This window comes from Stereum hirsutum (assembly GCF_000264905.1).
Source record: "Stereum hirsutum FP-91666 SS1 unplaced genomic scaffold STEHIscaffold_12, whole genome shotgun sequence".
Taxonomy (NCBI): Eukaryota; Fungi; Basidiomycota; class Agaricomycetes; order Russulales; family Stereaceae; genus Stereum; species Stereum hirsutum.
Window position 1 is genome coordinate 103,353 of NW_006763142.1, and position 19,542 is coordinate 122,894.

The 19,542-nt window shown below is 50.5% G+C and overlaps 6 protein-coding genes across 6 annotated transcripts; 2 read left to right on the plus strand and 4 right to left on the minus strand.

The window, feature by feature from the left end:
- Window positions 1-2,076: 2,076 nt before the first annotated feature.
- Window positions 2,077-4,069, minus strand: STEHIDRAFT_62499 (cytochrome P450; the record flags this gene model as incomplete). The annotated part of the gene is made up of 8 exons (XM_007306751.1): window positions 2,077-2,457; window positions 2,533-2,710; window positions 2,802-2,905; window positions 2,994-3,084; window positions 3,187-3,291; window positions 3,337-3,546; window positions 3,613-3,790; window positions 3,862-4,069. 8 exons carry the CDS (start codon window positions 4,067-4,069, stop codon window positions 2,077-2,079), a joined length of 1,455 nt encoding a protein of 484 aa, XP_007306813.1.
- A 1,299-nt stretch (window positions 4,070-5,368) lies between these two features.
- Window positions 5,369-8,135, minus strand: STEHIDRAFT_159327 (cytochrome P450; the record flags this gene model as incomplete). Its single annotated transcript, XM_007306804.1, has 7 exons — window positions 5,369-5,459; window positions 5,530-5,651; window positions 5,726-5,977; window positions 6,078-6,177; window positions 7,219-7,578; window positions 7,665-7,842; window positions 7,916-8,135. The coding sequence occupies 7 exons, from the start codon at window positions 8,133-8,135 to the stop codon at window positions 5,369-5,371; spliced, it is 1,323 nt and encodes a 440-aa protein (XP_007306866.1).
- Window positions 8,136-9,151: 1,016 nt separating this feature from the next.
- On the minus strand, window positions 9,152-11,610 carry STEHIDRAFT_123331 (cytochrome P450). The gene is made up of 9 exons (XM_007306805.1): window positions 11,340-11,610; window positions 11,088-11,265; window positions 10,679-11,029; window positions 10,502-10,592; window positions 10,313-10,416; window positions 10,040-10,217; window positions 9,656-9,943; window positions 9,454-9,575; window positions 9,152-9,389 (listed from the first exon to the last, which is right to left on the minus strand). Exons 1-9 carry the CDS (start codon window positions 11,560-11,562, stop codon window positions 9,299-9,301), a joined length of 1,626 nt encoding a protein of 541 aa, XP_007306867.1. The 5' UTR covers window positions 11,563-11,610; the 3' UTR covers window positions 9,152-9,298.
- Window positions 11,611-12,626: 1,016 nt separating this feature from the next.
- STEHIDRAFT_170227 (uncharacterized protein) lies at window positions 12,627-15,258 on the plus strand. The gene is made up of 7 exons (XM_007306806.1): window positions 12,627-12,892; window positions 12,949-13,110; window positions 13,230-13,362; window positions 13,428-13,973; window positions 14,025-14,156; window positions 14,211-14,748; window positions 14,829-15,258. The coding sequence occupies exons 1-7, from the start codon at window positions 12,846-12,848 to the stop codon at window positions 15,026-15,028; spliced, it is 1,758 nt and encodes a 585-aa protein (XP_007306868.1). The 5' UTR covers window positions 12,627-12,845; the 3' UTR covers window positions 15,029-15,258.
- STEHIDRAFT_148558 (DNA-directed RNA polymerase RPB5 subunit) lies at window positions 15,234-16,314 on the minus strand (the record flags this gene model as incomplete). Its single annotated transcript, XM_007306807.1, has 6 exons — window positions 15,234-15,521; window positions 15,599-15,735; window positions 15,792-15,873; window positions 15,923-16,027; window positions 16,103-16,185; window positions 16,237-16,314. 6 exons carry the CDS (start codon window positions 16,312-16,314, stop codon window positions 15,377-15,379), a joined length of 630 nt encoding a protein of 209 aa, XP_007306869.1. The 3' UTR covers window positions 15,234-15,376.
- Window positions 16,315-16,507: 193 nt separating this feature from the next.
- Window positions 16,508-18,717, plus strand: STEHIDRAFT_140791 (uncharacterized protein). Its single transcript, XM_007306808.1, has 2 exons — window positions 16,508-16,618; window positions 16,677-18,717. Exons 1-2 carry the CDS (start codon window positions 16,542-16,544, stop codon window positions 18,604-18,606), a joined length of 2,007 nt encoding a protein of 668 aa, XP_007306870.1. The 5' UTR covers window positions 16,508-16,541; the 3' UTR covers window positions 18,607-18,717.
- Window positions 18,718-19,542: the final 825 nt, after the last annotated feature.

The following is a 19,542-nucleotide window of genomic DNA, read 5'->3' on the forward strand; positions in this document are numbered from 1 at the left end:
GGTACGTAGTAGTGAGCTTGCTAGGCTGACACAAAGAAAGCAAGGGCGCGACACGTGAGTACATCTCCTTATACGCTCTGCTCGTCGTTCATAGTGAGACGGCACTCACCATTGTTGCCAGGGCAGTTTGTGATAGGTTTCAGATGGGGAGTACTGTTGCTGTGGGGTAGGAGGACAGTGTAGAGAGACACAGGTGAAGTCCGTGCCTTTTAATGGACACCGGCACGACGCGGCACAACTGTCCGGCTTTTGGTTGCTCGCGTGGTGTTATCCGGCGCCATCAGTTTAGCCATCGCACCGTGTTAGGCATGTGACTTTGTTGATTTGAACCTAATTTTCTTCGTTGATCAGGTCACGCCTCGCTGGATGGTCCGTGCGCACACTCGATTTCGTCGGCTTCGACGTGGCCCCTTGAGCCACTCGGTTTGGGGCGGCTTCGTTGTCGGCGCCACATCACTGGCTTCAGCTTTGTCTTGCCACTTTCCACGCAATGATGCATTCGGCGCTCTTCCTCGAACGCGGCAGACATACTCTGCACTAGGCCGACAAAGCAGTATAGTCCGTAAACAGCATTTACTCCGAGAAATCACATATTCGAAAAGCCTTTGCGGCGCGGAAATTTCTACTGCTATCACTTCCGTTTGACATGTGCTTTTCGACGTCCCGCTCACTCCATGGCAGATGCCCTTGAATACTCCATTGTCCCACAGCGCCGAGAGCCAGCATATCTGACCATCGGGCAAGATAGGGCGCTAAGTTCCCTTCGCGGCTGGATCCAATGGGTGAAGAGTCAAGCCAGCTTTGTGCGTTCAGATGGTGTCGCGTGCTCGATTGTCATCGATCGTCATCACCTCACCATCCACAACGGCTGGGACAATGTGCTTTAAGGCACTGCTGAAAGATTGTCTTTTCACGCCTCGTTTGCGCCTTGAAACCACATTCTTTTCGGTGTCGGACGAGCCACGGAAAAGCTGTCTTTTTGTAGTGCCTTTTGTCTTCTTTTTTCGGGCTCGAGAAGACGGACAAAGGTGAAAAAAAGGGCTTCTCGACGGAGAAGGTCGCCTTTCACCTTTTACCCTTTGCTCAGCGCCGAAAAGGCAAAGGGAAAGGTAACAGAGAAGTCAGACTTATTATTGTCCGTTTCCGCACAGAAACGATGAGCCTTTTTGCCCAGCGGGGGCGAACAATGATGTTACTATCAGGAAGCAAATCGTCAGGATGGGTATGTCGACCTCCTTGAAATACTGGAGCTGTACGAAACAGGATTATCGCACCAAGTCTGCTTCGTATTACGAAAATCATTCCTTTTGACTCAGAGCCCGGACCTCAGGATGGGTCGAGTCATCTTAAATAGTGATAGTATATTGTATTTAGTGGGGGGACACAAGGCAGCCAAACGTACAGAAATCGGGACGGGTCGCAAAAGCTCTGAGTTCCGAGTTCCGGACACCGTTCATTCTGATTCCGCTTCGTGTGTTCGAACGTTCTTGATGGGTGACATGATGAACCTAGTCATTGGCGTACAGGCGAAACGGGCTCGTGGCTCGATCGAGATGACACCGACTGATTAGTCACTGAGAGAAGCCTGACTACCGTACCGGGCTCACGCCGTTTCCGCTTGGCCAGTAAGTACTGTCGCTATTCGTATCCAGCTGTACCGAGAGCAACGGCAAACGATTATGGACAGAGAGCATGACAACGAATTGAAATATTGAGGAAGTCCCCGCGTCGTCATCGACGCATACAGGACCAATACAGAACGATCCAAAGTGCCGATACATCGTCAACTCATCTTGAACTACCATCATTCTGCAACTCTGACCGATTTCGCCGCTTCGAACGCATCCCTCTCGTGCTCCAATATCGTCACAACCTGAGGGAACCTCGGCGTCACCTTGATATCGAACGCGGTCGGACGCCTATACCAAACAAATGATGTTAGTAAAAGGGACACTACAAAGAAGAAGGGATTATGCACGCACACAACAACCCCGGTATCGATAAATCCGTCCACATCCATAGGCACAGGTACTCCATCAGCATCCTTCGGTCTCTCAATATTCATTGCCCAGAGGATCATCGCCATCTCGATAAACAGTGAATTCTGCAACGCATCACGCCGAAACGGATCAGCCCGCCGCTCGAGATGGTCAAAACCACGGGTGTTATACGTACATTTGCGACGTGTTTCCCTACGCAAACCCTCCTCCCAAACCCATACGTGAAGTGGCCCTCCTCCTTCGCCTCCTGCGGACCTACTCTCTTCTCGTGATCGTCTAGATGTCTCTCCGGCTTGAATTCCATAGCATCCGGACCCCAGACGCCTGGGTCTCTGTTGAGAAGCCATACATTGGCGATGATCAAGGAGTTCGCGGGAATGAAGTGGCCTTCGTAGTAGTCATCTGCTCTGGAAGCATGGGGGACGCCGAGTGGAACTACTGGCCTCCATCGAAGTGCCTACATAGCATATCGCCTCGATATAAGCAGAATACTCGATCGTAGAGTTCAAGATGAGAAGAAAGGACAACGCACCTCCTTAGCCATAGCCCTGATATACGGTAAATGCTCGTAGTCCGTGAACGTAGGAACACGAGCTCTTCCCACTACAGCATCCAACTCTGCTTGGGCGCGAACTTGGGCATCAGGATGGAGAACCATGGCTTGCATCCACCATGCCATGATGCTAGTGGTTGTTTCTGCGCCTGCGGCACTAATGTGGAGCACGCACATACGCGAGGGGAGAATGTGCCCAAAATAGTCAATACAGTGCTAAATGGAGGGAGAAATGGGATAGTGCTCACTACATCGCCACAGCGATCCAGGAACTCTCGCCTAAAGACAGGTTATACCGGCCTGGGTCCTTGGAGATGCGACCCAAGAGGCTGGAAGGTTCCTCACCCCTTGCCTGTGAAAGGAGAAAACTCGCATCGAGTGAATGCATAAGCTCATGAACCATTATAAACAGAGTTATGTTGAACATAAAGTAGACTTACGAGGCCGGCATATACAGGAGCCGTCATTCTTTCGAATGTGACTGAGTCAGTCTTGAACGAATTGAGCGCCGCTCGCTTCCATTCTGCAAATCTGAACCAGGTTAACAAGAGCGTACATCCTCAGTAGCGTTTCTTCCTTCAGCACTTCGGGTGAAGGTTGATTGCTATAGAATGCATGATGATAATAACTCACCTAGCAGGTATATACTTCATCCAAGGGAAGAATTCAACCAAATGTGATCCAGGCAACAATGCAATGGTCAACCTCTTCGTGAAATCGTTGATCGCAGCAATTCTGCTATCAAAGGTCTCCACGGTCACTGGCGTGCCATCCATATTTGACGTGTCAATGTCCGATGTGTCTGGATTGGAACCAAAGAGGAGATTGATGATGAAGGCTCCATTGGCGCGCTGTATATTTAGAAGCCACTGCGATGGAGAACGGAGAAGGTCCAGAGCAAGAGAGACGGATTCTGCCATTTGGCTGGGTTGGTAGGCAGTGGAGGATGATTTCGAAAGTTCCTCGTGAGTAGCGTGACGCATGCGTCTCCATCTACAGAAAATACACATCGGTGGTCATTATACTAGCATGAATGACATGGGAAAATTTTAAGCTAACACGTCACTGGGAGACTTAAGGGGCATGAAAAGTCCCCCGGTCAGCATCTCAGATCCGACGATATTGCGTGGGCGATTAGAGGTGTTCCCTGCCCGCTTATCGAGAAGGCCTGCCGCTGCTTTGGGAGAGTTGAGGATAACGACGGGCTGGCCTGCCGCGTTGAGGTATATGATATCACCTAGTAAGGTGTCGACGATGGCTAGTCAATACGTTGTATTATGCGGTGACCATAAATTTGAAGAAACACACCATACGTCTCCCGCCACTCAGTCAACTTGAGCCAAAGCTGCGGCCCGCCCAAATCGAGAGCATTTCCAATGAGTGGCCATCCTCTGGGTCCAGGAGGAACCTTCCGCAACGGGCTGCGATAATGATGGACGAGAGAGTAGACCGAAAAGCTGACGAGGAGAGTGAGAAGGAGGGCAGGATTCTGTCGAGCAAAGTCGACGAAGATCATCGTAGAACCGTACATTCGAAGTCTGAGGAAGTTGGGCGGCGTCACTTGGAGAAAGGTACAGAAATACTGAGTTGAAGTCCAATATTCCTCTCTTAAGTATGAGCCTCACCCTCCATAATTACAGCTCAGCAGGCCGATAGGTGCTGATGTCTGCTTGCAAACATGCTAGCCATTTGAATGGTGTATAGCATATACATATATGGAGATTGTAGCAATACACCGGGGTGCTCGGATCACGAAGCTGAGCAAAATGGTAGAAGACTTCCAAAAATGCACCGAGGCGGTATTACTCCCAACTCCCTCTCCAATACAAGGGGACATTCGGAACCTTAAGTAGCTCGAATGAGCTTGCGGGTCGAACGTCGACTACTGTAACTCAGATACCAAAATGCTTTATACAGAGAACTTTGTCACCTTCTTGCATGTTGGCCAAGATGAAAGGCAAAGAGGACCTAGAATGGAGGAAAGAACCAGGAATCCATGCGGTCGCAGGCAGCTATGAGGGAGCGTGTGCTGATGCACGTTGGTATACACCGCGCACCGGAGTAAATGCTAGTACTCAGGCTGCCAGTGGAGATATCGGAACCTTCAAGACTCACATCATGCTTGGGACGAGAATGTCAGCGACAGAATCGTTCTTAATTATAGGATTCAAGATCTGTCAGCTCCTCGTCAGTGTCACAGGGAAACTTGAATAAAGGCGCTGCCGACAACATCGGGATGAACCGCCGTTCTGAGTCCCAGTTTGACATGTGTTTCTCACGCTTGAAGGTGGGCGCCTGTGTTCACGCGCTCACGTTCGCCAACTCCAAATCAGAATCCCAACTTCCAAGGTCTTAGCAGGCCTTTCCTGGAAAAACGCTCACTTGCATGGATATCGAGGGATCCACATCATGACTTTGAAAACCAATTTTTTCTTCTGTTGTCTGAATACTAATAAGTAATGATCATCACCAGTGACTGCCACTCAGTCCTCAAGGAAGCTTCCACCTTTAGAATTCGACTCGTTGAACGCACCTCCCTGGTCGTCTACAAAGGCTCACATATGAAACAAGGCTTGGCTGGCCAGCAAATTTAAGCTGTAACAATGTTCATGTACCCACTAAGTAGTATCTGCCGGTGTCAGTTGCTGAAACGGGGTCGTCCCGGCGTGTCAAGAGCACGCACGGAAAGGTGGAGCAAGCCCTAGTAATGATACTCAAATGACAAGTATATATGTGTGTGCCATAAGTAATCGAGATACTTTGTGCACTCAGAATGTAACGAGACTAACGACCTAACCGTTTGTCAGGAGAATTATCACCGCTTCAACACATCTTTCTCATGCTCCAGTATCGTCACAACCTCGGGGAATCTCGGCGTCACCTTAATGTCGAACGGCATTGGACGTCTATATCAAACATGAAAAGGATGCCGTCAATGAGTCTCCTGCAGTGACAGAAGTGGGAACATGCACGCACACAGTGAGTCCCGTATCCACACATCCGTCTGAATCTATCGGCACCGGCAGCCCATCCTGGTTCTTCGGTCTCTCAATGTTCATAGCCCAGAGCATCGTCACAACCTCCATGAACAATGAATTCTAAACCAAGGCCAAAGATAGTAAGCAGATCGTCAAATAGGTATTCATGAATGAAATCTTCCAAAAGTACCCACATTTCCGAACCCGAACGTGAAATGACCCTCCTCCCTCGCCTCCGCAGGGACTCTCAGCTCACTCCCATCATACATATGCCTTTCCGGCCTGAATTCCATCGCATCAGGCCCCCACACCAGAGGGTCCCGGTTGAGAAGCCAGATGTTCGGTATGATGAAGGAATTGGCGGGAATGATGTAGCCTTCGTAGTAGTCGTCTACGGTGGAAGCGTGGGGAAGACCGAATGGGGCAACAAGTCCCCAGCGAAGTAACTAGCATTTCGACAAGCGTTATTTGTCAGCCATTGAACTACAGGCTAATATAGGAGTATTTTGGAAATGGGAAGAGATGATGAGGAAAGATACAACGTACCTCCTTAACCATGGCCCTGATATACGGCAGATGATCGTAGTCCGCAAACGTAGGAAGGCGAGCTCTTCCCACAACAGTGTCCAGCTCTGACTGTGCGCCACTGGAGGCAAAGTTTGATATGTCTGATGGAGATATTTTGAAGATAGGCAGACTTTACTCAGAAAATGATCTGCATGAACCCCTCTACAAAAAGCCTGATGATATCCGGAATATGGTTCCCGATAAATCCAAATCAGGATTGAGTAGGGAAAACGTAAATATCGCGAGGGGAGCCACACAGAATTTACTGTGGCTGGTAACTCAAAAATATTCCCCCTAAAGGCACGGCATCTATAGCGGAATATATTTCCCCGCCAACTTTGGCTGGGAAATATATTCCTCGGTGGATGCCGAGCTTTTTGGCAGGACCATTTTAGGATATCATTCACAATAACCTCTGCGTGGCTCTGATCACGATATTTTTATTTTGACCCTATATCTGTGTTTGGACTTATTGGTGCCTTTATCGGCAAAATTATCCGCATTTTGGCGGTGCATGAACGTGAAAGCTTTTGTAAGTTCATTCCCAGTATCTTCAAAATATATTCTCCGGATATTTCGAACTTTGTCTCCAGTGCGCGGGCCTGGGCTTGAACCCACCATGTCATGACGCTCGAGACTGTTTCTGCGCCCGCGATACTGTTATAGGAATATACGCGTGTATTCAAATGTAGAATTATGAGCCTTTCATCGACCACAGTAGAAAATAAGAAACAAAATTGTACGCACTACATCGTTGCAGCCGTCCAAACGCGCTCCCCCGAGGTCAGGTTGTACCGATCCTGGTCCTTGGAGATTCTACCCATGAGGCTGGAAGGTTCCTCACCTCTGGTCTAGAAAGAACAAGGAACATAGTTCAATAGATGTTGTATGAGCCCTAGACCAAACTCAGGAGCAGAGTCGTGCTAAGGGTGGGTCGACTTGCCATACTGGTGTGTGCAGGAGCCATCATTCTCTCGAATATGGCCGAGTCGGTCTTAAAAGACTCGAGCGCTACTCGTTTCCACTTCGCAAACTTAAACCAAGCCAGGAAATGTAATGCAGTATTAGCGGTCGTGTTATCAGCGCTCAACTCGAAGACTATATCATAATAACGGCTCACCTCACAGGAATATATTTCATCCAAGGAAAAAACTCCACTAAGTGCGCTCCAGGCAGCAATGAAGTCGCCAATCGCTCCGCAAACTCATTGATCTCCGCAATTCTGCTGTCTGTAGCCTCAGAAGTCGTGGCCATCCCGTCCATCTTGAGTGGCGCATTACCGTCCGTGGCCGCATTGGAGCCATACAGGAAGTTTATGGTGAAGGAGGCATTGACACGTTGGACATGAGAGACCCACTGCGATGGAGAATGAAGAAGTTCGAGAGCGAGGGATACCGACTCTGTCATCTGGCCGGGATGATAAGCGGTAGCGGAGGATTTGGAGAGGCCTTCGTGGGTCGCGCGGCGCATGCGTCTCCATCTTCAAACAATGAGTCTGAACCCGATTTGAAACCGAGTATCAGTATATTGTCGCAAACGTGTGTCATCAAGAAGGACCGTACTTACACGTCGCTGTGAGATTGAAGGGCCATGAAGAGACCACCGGTCAGCATCTCAGATCCGATGACATTTCGTGGTCGGTCGGATGTGTTTCCTGCTCGCCTGTCGAGGAGGTCTGCCACTACTTTGGGAGAGTTGAGGACAATGACCGGCTGGCCTGCCGCGCTGAGGAATATGGTGTCACCTAGTGAAATAATCGACAAGTTCCGGTCAATTGAAGGTGCATATAGTAGGTGGCCATCGAATCGACAACATACCATGTCTCTCGCCACTTAGTAAACTTGAGCCAAAGGTGTGAACCACCCAAGTCGAGAGCATTCCCAATGAGTGGCCATCCTTTAGGTCCGGGAGGAACCTTTCGCCGCGAGCTTCAGTAATACTAGACGAGAGAACATACTGAAAAGCTGACGAGGAGAGTGAAGAAAACGATAAGATTTTGCCGAAAAAGTCAGCAATACTCGCAGTGATACAAGCCATTTGGGTAGGTTCTGAAGGTTGGGAGCGGCCACCTGGGAAGAAGTGCAGAGTCAAAGACCAGTTTTCATTTTTATATGCAGGCATCAACCCGCGCCCTGTGAAAGGTTCCGGAGGAAGAGCAGGTAATTACTTCATGGGCGCAAGCCGCACAGACCGTCCTGGTTGAAACGGCCGCGCTCATGCAAGTCAATTGAGTACTGTGGGTCCCTATATTTACATGGAGTGTCGTTCCTGCCACAATGCAGCGGGGCCCTCGGATCAGGAGGCTGAGAAAGATGGTGTCAAAACATCGATAAGAACAGAAGGCTCTTGAATACGTATGACATAAAGTAGATCATGAACTTACGAGTGGCTGCCACATCCCTGAGGCTCTGGAATAAAAGTCTCAAAAGTAGTTCACGAGTCAACTTAGAGGTTCTCAATCGAATGGCCTGTCCGAGTCGAACCAAACTGGTGAGTGACCGCTATATCCTACGGGGTCAGACAGTCGCATCCAACTACTTACCTATGAAGAAGAAGCGTGCATTGATGGAGGTTAGCGCAAGGTTGATATAACGTTGAGTACCGTGGAGTCGCACCGGGGGTAGTACTATTGGGGTACTGGTATCAAAACCGTCGACGCCGCTCTCACGCACTTCAAACGGGCTTACCCAATGCAGAATCGATCTAAACGGAAAGGTTGGTCTGAAAGCCTACGAAGTCATTTGAGCCGGCGACAGATGGAGGAGACTTTCCAGAAAATCAGGATTAGGGTAAAGAGGAAGAGGGAAGGTCCGGGGAATCCGGAAGTTGAACGTCGTCGTGGAAGCCTAGAACGGCATGTCTTTCGCACGCACGCCACCTGTGGCACTTGTTTTCAACGACTCGCTTTGACATCTCTCAGGTGGTACTCACCAGCAGGTACGCCCTCTGCACGACATAAAACTATCATGCGGTCGAGGGCCAGTATTTTCCCTCCGACTCCCCACCCTCTACGCTCAAAAGCTGCCAGTCACACAGTTCCCTTCCCGAGCACGCGGACAATGGGAGCAAGGATGCTCGAATGTCATTTTATCTATATAGATACCATAATCGAAACAGTGTATACAATCCACCTCATAATGTAAGAAGATCAACATGAGACATCATCGTCCAACGAACTCGCGCAACAGCTCATACACACATCACCGCTTCAACACGTCCTTCTCACGCTCCAATATCGTCGCAGCCTCGGGGAACCTCGGCGTCACCTTGATGTCAAACGGCATCGGGCCACTATGTTCCACACAAAAGAAACTGTGAGCCCTACGAAAGCGAATGAGCAAAGAAATATACTTACACGACAAGACCAGCCTCGATACAGTTCTCCAGATCCATCGGTGCCGGCTTGCCACTCGCATCCTTCGGCCTCTCGATGTTCATCGCCCAAAGGATCATCGCCATCTCGATAAATAACGAGCTCTGAGCACGCATCGCCACAACAAAATCAAAAGAATAGTCAGCGTCACATCTCACCCAAGGGGAGATCGGGAGGAACTCACATTCGCGACATGTTTCCCCACACAAACTCTCCTCCCGAACCCATACGTAAAGTGACTCTCCTCCCTCGCATCCGGAGGTCCGACCGCCTTCAACTGCCCTTTCTCATCCAGATGCCTCTCCGGCTTGAACTCCATCGCGTCCGGGCCCCACACGAGCGGGTCCTGGTTGAGGAGCCAGACATTGGGGATGATGAGTGAGTTGGCGGGGATGAAATGGCCTTCGTAAATGTCGTCTGCGACGGACATGTGTGGAAGACCGAGCGGGTCGACTGGGTGCCATCTCAGCGCCTATGAACACGCGACATGAGAAAACCATCAGCAGGTTATTTCGTGTGGCCCAGACGAGCGAGGTAGTATTGCGTTACAAGGGGGAAGGCAACGCACCTCTTTGGCCATAGCCCTCATATACGGCATATGTTCGTAGTCGGCGAAGGTGGGGATACGATCCCTCCCTACAACAGCGTCCAACTCCGCCTGTGCACGAGCCTGGACTTCGGGGTAGAGAATCATGGCCTGTACCCACCATGTGACGACGCCTGCTGTTGTTTCTGAGCCAGCGGCACTATTTGCGTCGTCGAAAAGATATGAGTATGACGATTGCTTGCGACAAAGACCCAGAGAACGGGAATGAGGGTGGGGAAATAGAATGGTACGTACAACATCGTAGCAGCGAGCCAGGCATTCTCGCGGTTTGTAAGTTGGTAGCGCTCGTAGTCCTTGGAAATGCGGCCCATCAGACTGGAAGGCTCGTCGCCTCTGGCCTACCACGAAGATAAATGTCAATACGAGAGCCACTGAGGATTTGGGACTAAGAAGGTGGATCAGACTGAGGTATGATGAACTCACCAGACCGGTGGTGACAGGGTCCATCATCTTCTCGAACAGCACTGAGTCTTTCTTGTATGATGCAAGTGCTACTCGTTTCCATTTCGCGAACCTATGAAAAAATTCACCAGGTGTAGAGTGTCAATATCCAGCCTTGTTTACCTACACTTTGATAGGTGCGATCGAACAAGCACTCACGTAGCAGGGATGTGCTTCATCCATGGGAAGAACTCCACAAGATGGGAACCGGGCAACAACGCACTCGTCAACCTCGCAACAAAGTCGTTGATCTCAGCGACCCTACTATCCGTCGCATCTGACAACGCTACACTCTCCACGTTCTCCCCTTTCTTCGCCACTGAGTCCGACCCGTACAGAAGGTTGATGGTGAAAGAGGCACTGGCGCGTTGGATATGTGGGTGCCATTGAGACGGAGTCTCTAGGATGCCAAGAGCGAGGAGTATGGATTCTGCGACTTGGGCAGGTTGGTAGACGGTAGAGGCAGATTTGGAAAGACCCTCATGTGTTGCGCGACGCATGCGACGCCAGCTAAAGGTGGATTGTTAACGGCTGCCGGAAATGATCGTACGGAAGACGAGAAGCTTACAGGTCACCGTAAGACTTGAACACCATGAAGAGTCCGCCAGTCATCATCTCGGAGCCCACGACATTGCGAGGACGGTTCGAGTAGTTGCTCGCTCGCCTATCGAGGAGGTCCGCAGCCGCTTTGGGTGAGTTGAGTACGATGATGGGTTGTCCTGCCGCGTTCAGGAAAACCACGTCGCCTGCAATCAATTCGATAGTAATGGATCGTCAACAACGATAACAAGAACGATCATGAGTGATGCGGAGAACGCACCATATACCTCCCGCCATTTCGTCAACTTCAACCAAAGCTTCGATCCACCGAGCTCGAGAGCATTCCCAAGGATAGGCAGCCCTTTTGGCCCAGGAGGGACATTCCGCCACGGGCTACGATAATACCGCACAACAGAGTAGGCCGAGAAGCTCACAAGCAGAGCGAGAGGGACAATTGGGTTCTCACGACCGAGATCAACAACGATCGTGGCAAGGCCGGCCATTGCGTATTATGGCGGGAGTTATTGAGTACCGTAAGAAAGATCGCAAAAAGGGCAGAGGTGGTCGATGGAAGGGAGCATGCTGGTCATATATGGAGATCTTGCGCGCTTCCCATGTCGAGTCTGAGTGAGGCTTGACCTCAATTCTGGTGTGTTCACCTGCGAATCGTAGCGGAGAAGCTGGGCTGCTTCGCGGTCGCACGCCGCACGGACGAGTCGAGACGGCCGCTCGGATGATATGCACCAAGAACGTAACACAGGTCATCAAAGCGCTTCAAGTTCTCCATACTTATTCTACTCACAGCCACCAATTGTCGGGCAAAGCAGTTATGACATGAAATGGTTACGGCAAGAGACGTCGACAGGAGGCCGCCTCACTGGGCAGCCTCCATTTGGTCCCGACAGAAGAAACGGAGCGATGATTCCGTGGCAAACGCTATATTGAACTGGGGAATGTCGGGGCCCGCGCTGTAATAAGGAATACACAAACATGTCGTACAACCAAGGTCAGCCGTCAATGACGTCCAGGACCGTGCGACCTGGTAAGTATGTCAATGAAACCATTCCGAGATCCAGTACTGCGTGCATTGTGAGCGCCACTCGAGACACGATAAAAAAAAACAGAGCAAAGAGTCCGCGCCCGAGGTCACGAAACATCTTCGGAGGATGTCTTGCTTTGGAATCCTTCCGGACAGGCTTGCGCCTCAGATATTACCAAACGCCGACAGCTTTTCTCGTCCACTTTCAACATCGCCTGTTATGTTGGTCTGCCATGAATTCGTCAACTGCCAAGTTTAGTGCATCGTATGACTCGCAGCAGATCCAACTGTTCAAGCCCAGTGTAGGCTCGCCAGCAATGAAGAATCGTAGAGAAAGACTGGACGAAGAGAAGGGAAGAGGACAGAGAGGCTTCCTGCTGTTGTTGGGCGAGAGCCAAAAACAGCATTATGTTCTCACGAGCCTCCACGTGCTAGAAGTTGGTGCCACTCACGCGTTTGTGTCAGTCCTTGTCAGTCTGAGTCTCTCCAAACGTTCACCGTCTCTGCATCGCCCTCTGTGCTCTGTCTCGGTTTTCTGCTTTTGTGACACTCTCATAGCATACAGCGGGACTCACGTCAAACAATACCGCCTCGCTGGCAAGGCTCTGTACACTCTGTCACAACACGAACCTTACGAGTGCCACGACCATAGCGACATCCCTACCTCAACGTTCTGCTTCAGCCGAACCCCTACGGATAATCTATCCACGCATCTCTGCTTGCTTTATTCAGACTGAGACTTGAATCATGCGTTTCGGTGTCCCGCGTTCAGAGTCGCCTTCTCCAGTCAGACAGTGCGTTGCCACAATTTCGCGCTTGCTTCCCCCTAACTAACGGTCGTCGTCAGTAGCCGCTCGACCTATGGGATCCATTCTTCGGTACTCATGTCCGACGAAGATGACACCTCTGGCTCAGAGTCGGACATCACGACCTCATCAAACGATTGGATACCTCACAACACGTCAGGAGTAATCAGCAGGTCTCAGATTCAAGCAATGGCAAACGATCCATCGTGCGTTTATATTTCGTTTCAAACTCTTCCATGAAATGCCATTATCTCCTTGAAGGCATGATTTGGCCTCTCGCCATTGTGCCTCCACGATGAACGCGTCGCTAATGATGATCCGACAGCGCTTCTGCACGACCTCCACTATCCGTTCAAGAGAGACACTTTATCGAGGACACTATAGCTTCAATCCGCCTACACACGCACCATCATGATCCCTATGAGGAATGGGAAAAACGGACACGCAGGGACGCATTCGTAAGCCTCTTACTTTGCATAACTCACCCCACCGCCGCCTCCTAACCGCTCACCCCTAATTTTAGCGTTCAGCTCGCAAAGAGCAAGCCCTCTCAATATCCGCACGTCAAGCCAACATCTCCGTCTCCCAATCGCGCGCCACGGCCGCTCAAGAAGCATCCTTCCAGGCCGACATGAACTCCGTCAATGACCTCCTCTCTTCCCTCAAACTCAAGCATGAACGCGAAGAAGCTGATCTGGTGGCTCGATGGAAAGAGCGCTCGAAGAAGATGTGGGAGAAGATCGAGGGGGCGATCAAGTTTGAGGAGGAGAAGGTCAGGGTGAAGTTGGAGAAGGAGAGAAAGCTTAAGGAAGAAGAGGAGAAGAAGCGGAAGGCTGAGGAGTTGAAGCGGAGGATTGCGGAAGAGAAGAGGAAGGCGGAGGAGGAGCGCAAGAAGAAGGAGGAGGAAGAAGAGCAGAAAAGAAGAGTGGCGGAGGAGGAAGAGAGGAAGAAAGCGGAGGAGGTGGAGAGGAAGAAGGCCGAACAGCTCGCGAAGGAAGCTGAGGAGAGGAAGGCATTGGGTATGGCCACAGCCGAGGAGGATTGGATAGGCGCTCGCTCGACTTTGAAAGTTAGTCCTTTTTCGCTATATAGCCTAGCATATATTAACTCTTATTCACAGAAACTCAAAGCGGGCCCCATAGCCGCAGTGAAAGGCAACCCAGAACTAAAGAAGCTCGCCAACGCTAACCGGCGCAAGATCACGCCAAAGATCGGCCAACTCACGAACGACACCCAAGCCATCAACGAAATAGTATGTCCACTCTTACCCCTCCCTCATTATCCTGATTCTGAGCCCTGTACACAGTCCTCGTTTATTCTACAAGTGTTCCAGCAACAACTCCCACCAGCCATCTTCCTCTCCCTCGGCTCCTCCCTCGCCAAAGCAATCCTCCTCCAGGCAGAAACCGAAGTCACCGCCGAAAAACGGTCTGCCTATCCCCTCGCCCAACTGACAATCAACCTCCTCTCGGTCTTTCCACCCCCTTTCTCCGAGATCTTCTTCGCACGGCTACTCTCCCGTTGCGGTGGTTGGGTCATCCCAATACCTTCTCCCCCCACACCGACATTCAAGGACAAAGACGTCGACGGTATGCTATGGACTGCCAATCCCAAAGCAAAGAGAAAGGCGCAGGGGATGTATAGGGAGGATGAGGTGAATGGATCGGCAGAGATGGTGGCAAGGGTGGCGGGGATCATGAGGGTGTATTTCACGATGCTTGTGATCGACCATCCGAAGCCGATGGCGAAGGTTTACCAGACGGGCAGATTGTGGGCCTGGTTGGCGAGGCTGATGGGCTCACCAGGGTTGTTGACGCATCCGTTGGCGGCGGAGTTGATCTACGGTTCGTCGAGCTCTTATACCTTGTCGGCTTCGGCTTTAGATATTGATCGTTTCTCTTTTATATCACGATTCTGCGTTTAGTGGCGCTCGAGGTAGGCGGAGAGAAAGCGCGCGACGTCTGGGGCCAACAATGGATCAAGCTCATGGGCCTCATCTACGAGGGTGTCACGCAGGGTATCGCGGGCACGGACAAGCGTATCGGAGGAACTTCGACGGAGGGCAAAGCTGCGCAAATTAGGGTGCAGCTCGAGATAGAGAGGATCATGTTTGGTAGAAAGTGATCCCGCTTGTTTCTCGTGGTGATCAACATTCCTTTCAGCCTCTGCCAAGGGTGTTGCTTTGGTGCTCGTGGAGAGCACCTACTCCGTATGCTTTCGTTTTGCTTTCGCTTCACAATGAGCATGTTTTGTCCCGTATATCCTACCTCGCATCATGCTCATCTTATCTATCACGCAATTCGACTGTTGTCTTCTGTGGTTCGGGCATGTTAAATGGTCGTCTGACAAGACGCCAAGGGGAACGATTGATAAAGGAAAATGTTAAACAGGACAAACTATTAAATACAACGAGACGGTGATATAATGGGGGATTGGCGTATAGAAACGAGCTAAAACAAGCAGGAGTCGAACTCAAAAGCATATACGGTAACTGGCGTACCGACCGCTCGTTTCACTGGGACGAGTAATTTTGACGACCTGACTCCGTCGAAGGCCATAATATCGTGCGATGGGATCGGCAAGCTGAATCCTAGGTAGCTGGGTCTCCTTCAGGCGGCTGGATGTTCGACACACACACGTATAGTTGAGTGAGCTACCGTTGTTCTGATAAGGAAGAAGGCAAATAAGACGCACTATCGTTCAAGGAGCATTTTCTTTTCCTCTGTGGTAAGAACGTCGTGGCGGGGTACAAGTTTGTGATGGGTTATGTTGACGAGCAAGTCCGCCTCCGAGAACTCTTCGACCTTAAACTCAGCCATTGAGACGATAACCTGTTCGGACGGAATTTAACGACGTAGTTGTTGAGTGAGTAGCCGTTTCAACGCACCTTGCGCGCCGCTGGGGTCATGATGCCGGGGAAGATGATGATGCCGCGACGTATATTCTTCTCCGTCATGATTTGTAGAAGTCTGTTCAAGTCAGGATAGATGGCCATTATCCGTGAAGAAAAATGCTCACTTGCGCATGGTTTTGACACCAACACTCTTCTCGTCGGAGAAAAACACAAAAATATGCTCCTCTACATTAACGCGCAGATTGGTGAAGAAATTGAGTTGATTTCGACTACGACAAAGAGTTGCGGCGCGGTTCTGCAATCAGCAACGCAATTTAAGCATAACACGAAGAGGGTTAACGTACTCAACACTCCCTCCACTGTTCGCATAGTGGGACTTGAAAGTGGTTAGATCCATGTGAATCTCATCGTCCGCTACTTGATAGCCCTGCTCTGCTGTAGTCATTGCTTTGAATGGTTAAGATGGCAGTAGACATACCCTGTCCTTTACGAGCTCGTGGATTGTCCGGTTCACTTTCCAGAGCGTAGCTGCCTCGCTATCGTCGGCGGAAGACATGGCGAGCAGAGACAAGAGTGCTTACATTTCAAAATCAGCCTTGCTCTAGATCTTGACGCGTGATTAGATTAGATTAGATCAGACCATCTCATAAAGGCCAATATTAATCTCAGTCTGGCGGATTGTGGCGGATGACAACTACCATCATAACCCCTCCTCCTCTGCGACCGAGCCCCATAGCTTGAATCCCCTTGGTGTCTCTACGAAAGAAACACTATCCACAAACCATGAGTCGTGGTCAGGCTTCAGGCGCACAAATTGGCGCACTCGATAGCGGCGAGTCGTTGACCGCATTGGAGACGAAGTGAGTCTCGTTCATATACGTGCCACCATGCGAACTTACCGTAACTCCTCTACATTAGGCCTCGCGACTTTTGGTTGGAATCTGGTCGTTCACGTCTTTCCCGCTATATTAGCATCGATACGGCCGACCCACCAGAAACTATCGTGCACACTCGCGACGCCATAGATGATGAGATCGAAGGCCTTTACAAAACCATACTGCTCATGAAAGCACAAAGGAACGCTCTAGCTCCCGTTTTACGACTACCTCCCGAGCTTCTGTGTCGCATCATGCTATTTTTTCGATCTATAGAGCGCCCGACAATCCTCGATTCTGCACGTATTAATCCGCGGGCAATGCAGCATAACAGACTTGGATGGATCCGTCTAACTCACGTATCGCGGCAGTGGAGGACGCTAGCCTTGGGTTTACCTCACCTGTGGAATGAGATACATCTCGATGTTTTCGGCATCACCTGGTGTCAAGAGTTAGTTTCTCGTTCCAGGGATGTACCCCTGAAACTTCATTATCATACATCGTGGCAGGATGTCCATATCCCTAATCCCTTCACCCATCTCAACGAACCACCTACCTCGAAACTGTACGACTTCATTCACAAGCACCTCGCTCGGTCTCAAGAAATCTCGTTCACCAATTTGGGCATGCATCATAGATCACAACTTCTGTGCGCTTTGGACCGCCCGGCTCCTCTTCTCGAGGTTTTGCGATTAGAAGGGGCGAAGGCGATCCCGTCCAATTTCGACTTGCCTGATCTACTTTTCGACCGCAATGCGATGTCATCTCTACGAACCGTCGCATTCCAAGGGATAACCTTCCCAACTACTCATGTTTTCTCCCATGTCACCAACTTTTCTCTGTCACTCAATCCCCGTGATCTTGTGAATCGCGATGCGATATCAAATCTGCTCCACAGTCTCAGTACCATGTCCGCACTCGAATACCTTGAGCTCGAAAATCTTCCTGTGGACCACTCCTTCGACGATCTTCCTACAACCTTGCCCGTCAACCTTCCCCGCCTTTCCGTACTTTGTCTTCGTGCCAGAGATGCATTCGCGTTCTCCACCTTGTTTGCTTTTCTCGCTCTTCCCCTGAGCGTTAGGTTTCACATCATCGTAGAGGAGAATTCCAGTTGGACCACTGAGTCGAATGCGAATTTCATTTTCAACTCATTGCATGTACACTACTCGACGCACAACGACCCAGAATCCTTCTTCTCGACGATCACCGACCTAGAGGTCGTCTATGGCGACCCAGAGCTCCAGATCAGGGCATACGACCCACGTCTTCTCACCAGCTTGCCCACTCACGCTATGGTCGAGAGTCCTGGCGGTTTGAACGACGCGCTAAACTCTACAACGCAAATTCTCGTCAAGATCTTGGACCCGGCGAGACGAAATGCATATGGTCACGCATACATCGATCAGAACGCTCTTCTTTCCATGGTGCAATTACTTCCATCGGCCAGTTTCTCATCCCTAACGATCGCTGGATCCGTCCATCCGTCGAACCCTGTAACACCATACCGAACCATCTTCAATCATCTGTCCAACTTGACTCTCGTATCCATCGACAACCCCGCAGAGGTGGACCTCTTCTGCGAAGCCCTTTTGCCACCTTCTCACGAAGACCCCCCTGTCGAAAACTCCGTCCGAGTTCCCTCCGAACTACCTCTTCCATGTCTCAGGACCCTGACGCTCTCTCGCTGCCTGCTTGGCTTTAAAGAGCCTACTGCGAGCCACGGAAAGCGTACTCTTCTCGAAACCCTCGTCCTCATGACCGAGTGGAGAAAGCGGTTGGGGGTTCCATTGGATTGTATGGACGTACAGAGATGCTACCGCGGCCATGGACTGCCGCACGCAGTGTACGCAGAGTTGACGAGACGATTATCGAGTGCGGTCTCTGAACTAGCCTTGCCGATGAGTATGGAGCTTGTGGACGACGGGGAAGATGCGTATAAGGATGGGCTGGCTGCTTTAGACACTGACTAGCTGTCATTCTTGGCGTGAAGGGAATCGTTCACTGATATTGGCTGCTTTGATACATCACGGCGGTACACATATTCCAAGGTCATTCATCGCGTGTGTTCGCCGTGAGCCGTTCATTACAGAAATCTCTCCGAGAAATGGGTCGAATTGTATCGTACTTGTATTATCTCTGTGTAGGAGGGTGGGGGCAAGGGCTGCCTACTTTGATACTTCACGATGATATATTCCAAGGACATTGTTCAGGCATCATGTGTGTTCGCTGTATAGCGTTTACGGCCTGCTGCCTTCACAACTCGGGCACCAATATCTCCGAGAAGTGGGTCGAATTTTACCGTACTTATATTGTCTCCATATACGAGGATAGGAGCAGGGGCTGCCTACTTTGATACATCACGATGATATATTCCAAGGACATTGTTTAGACACCGTGTGTTTTCACGTATATATAGCGTTAACGTTTATGGCCTGTTTCTGATACTTTCACAACTCGAACTGTCCAACCCACAAGTATCTCCCGGAAGTGCGTCGAATTGTATCGTACTTGTATCGTCTCTGTACGAGGATGCAAGCAAGGACCGCCACTGGCTGCTTTGATGCATCACGTCCTCGTGAACCCTTAAAGAATACCCACCCGGGTCCCTTCCTTCCGCCCCTCAAACCATCCCAAAACCATCCCCTCCCAAAAGATAACACAACCTACAACCTCCACCTACGACTTCTGAATCCCCACCACTGCGCGGGTCGGAGGAAGGGTCGGTGGAGCGCAGACTCAGGATTGGGTCCGATTTTCCAAGGACATTGTGTGTCAATGTGTTCGCTTTACTTATAAGTAGTAAGTAGTAAGTAATGTCCCCGCGGCAGGCAGATGGCATTCAACCGGTGTTGAAGATATAAGTAGTGTCTATTCACGGCCTGTTTTTCTGACCCTTTCACGATCCG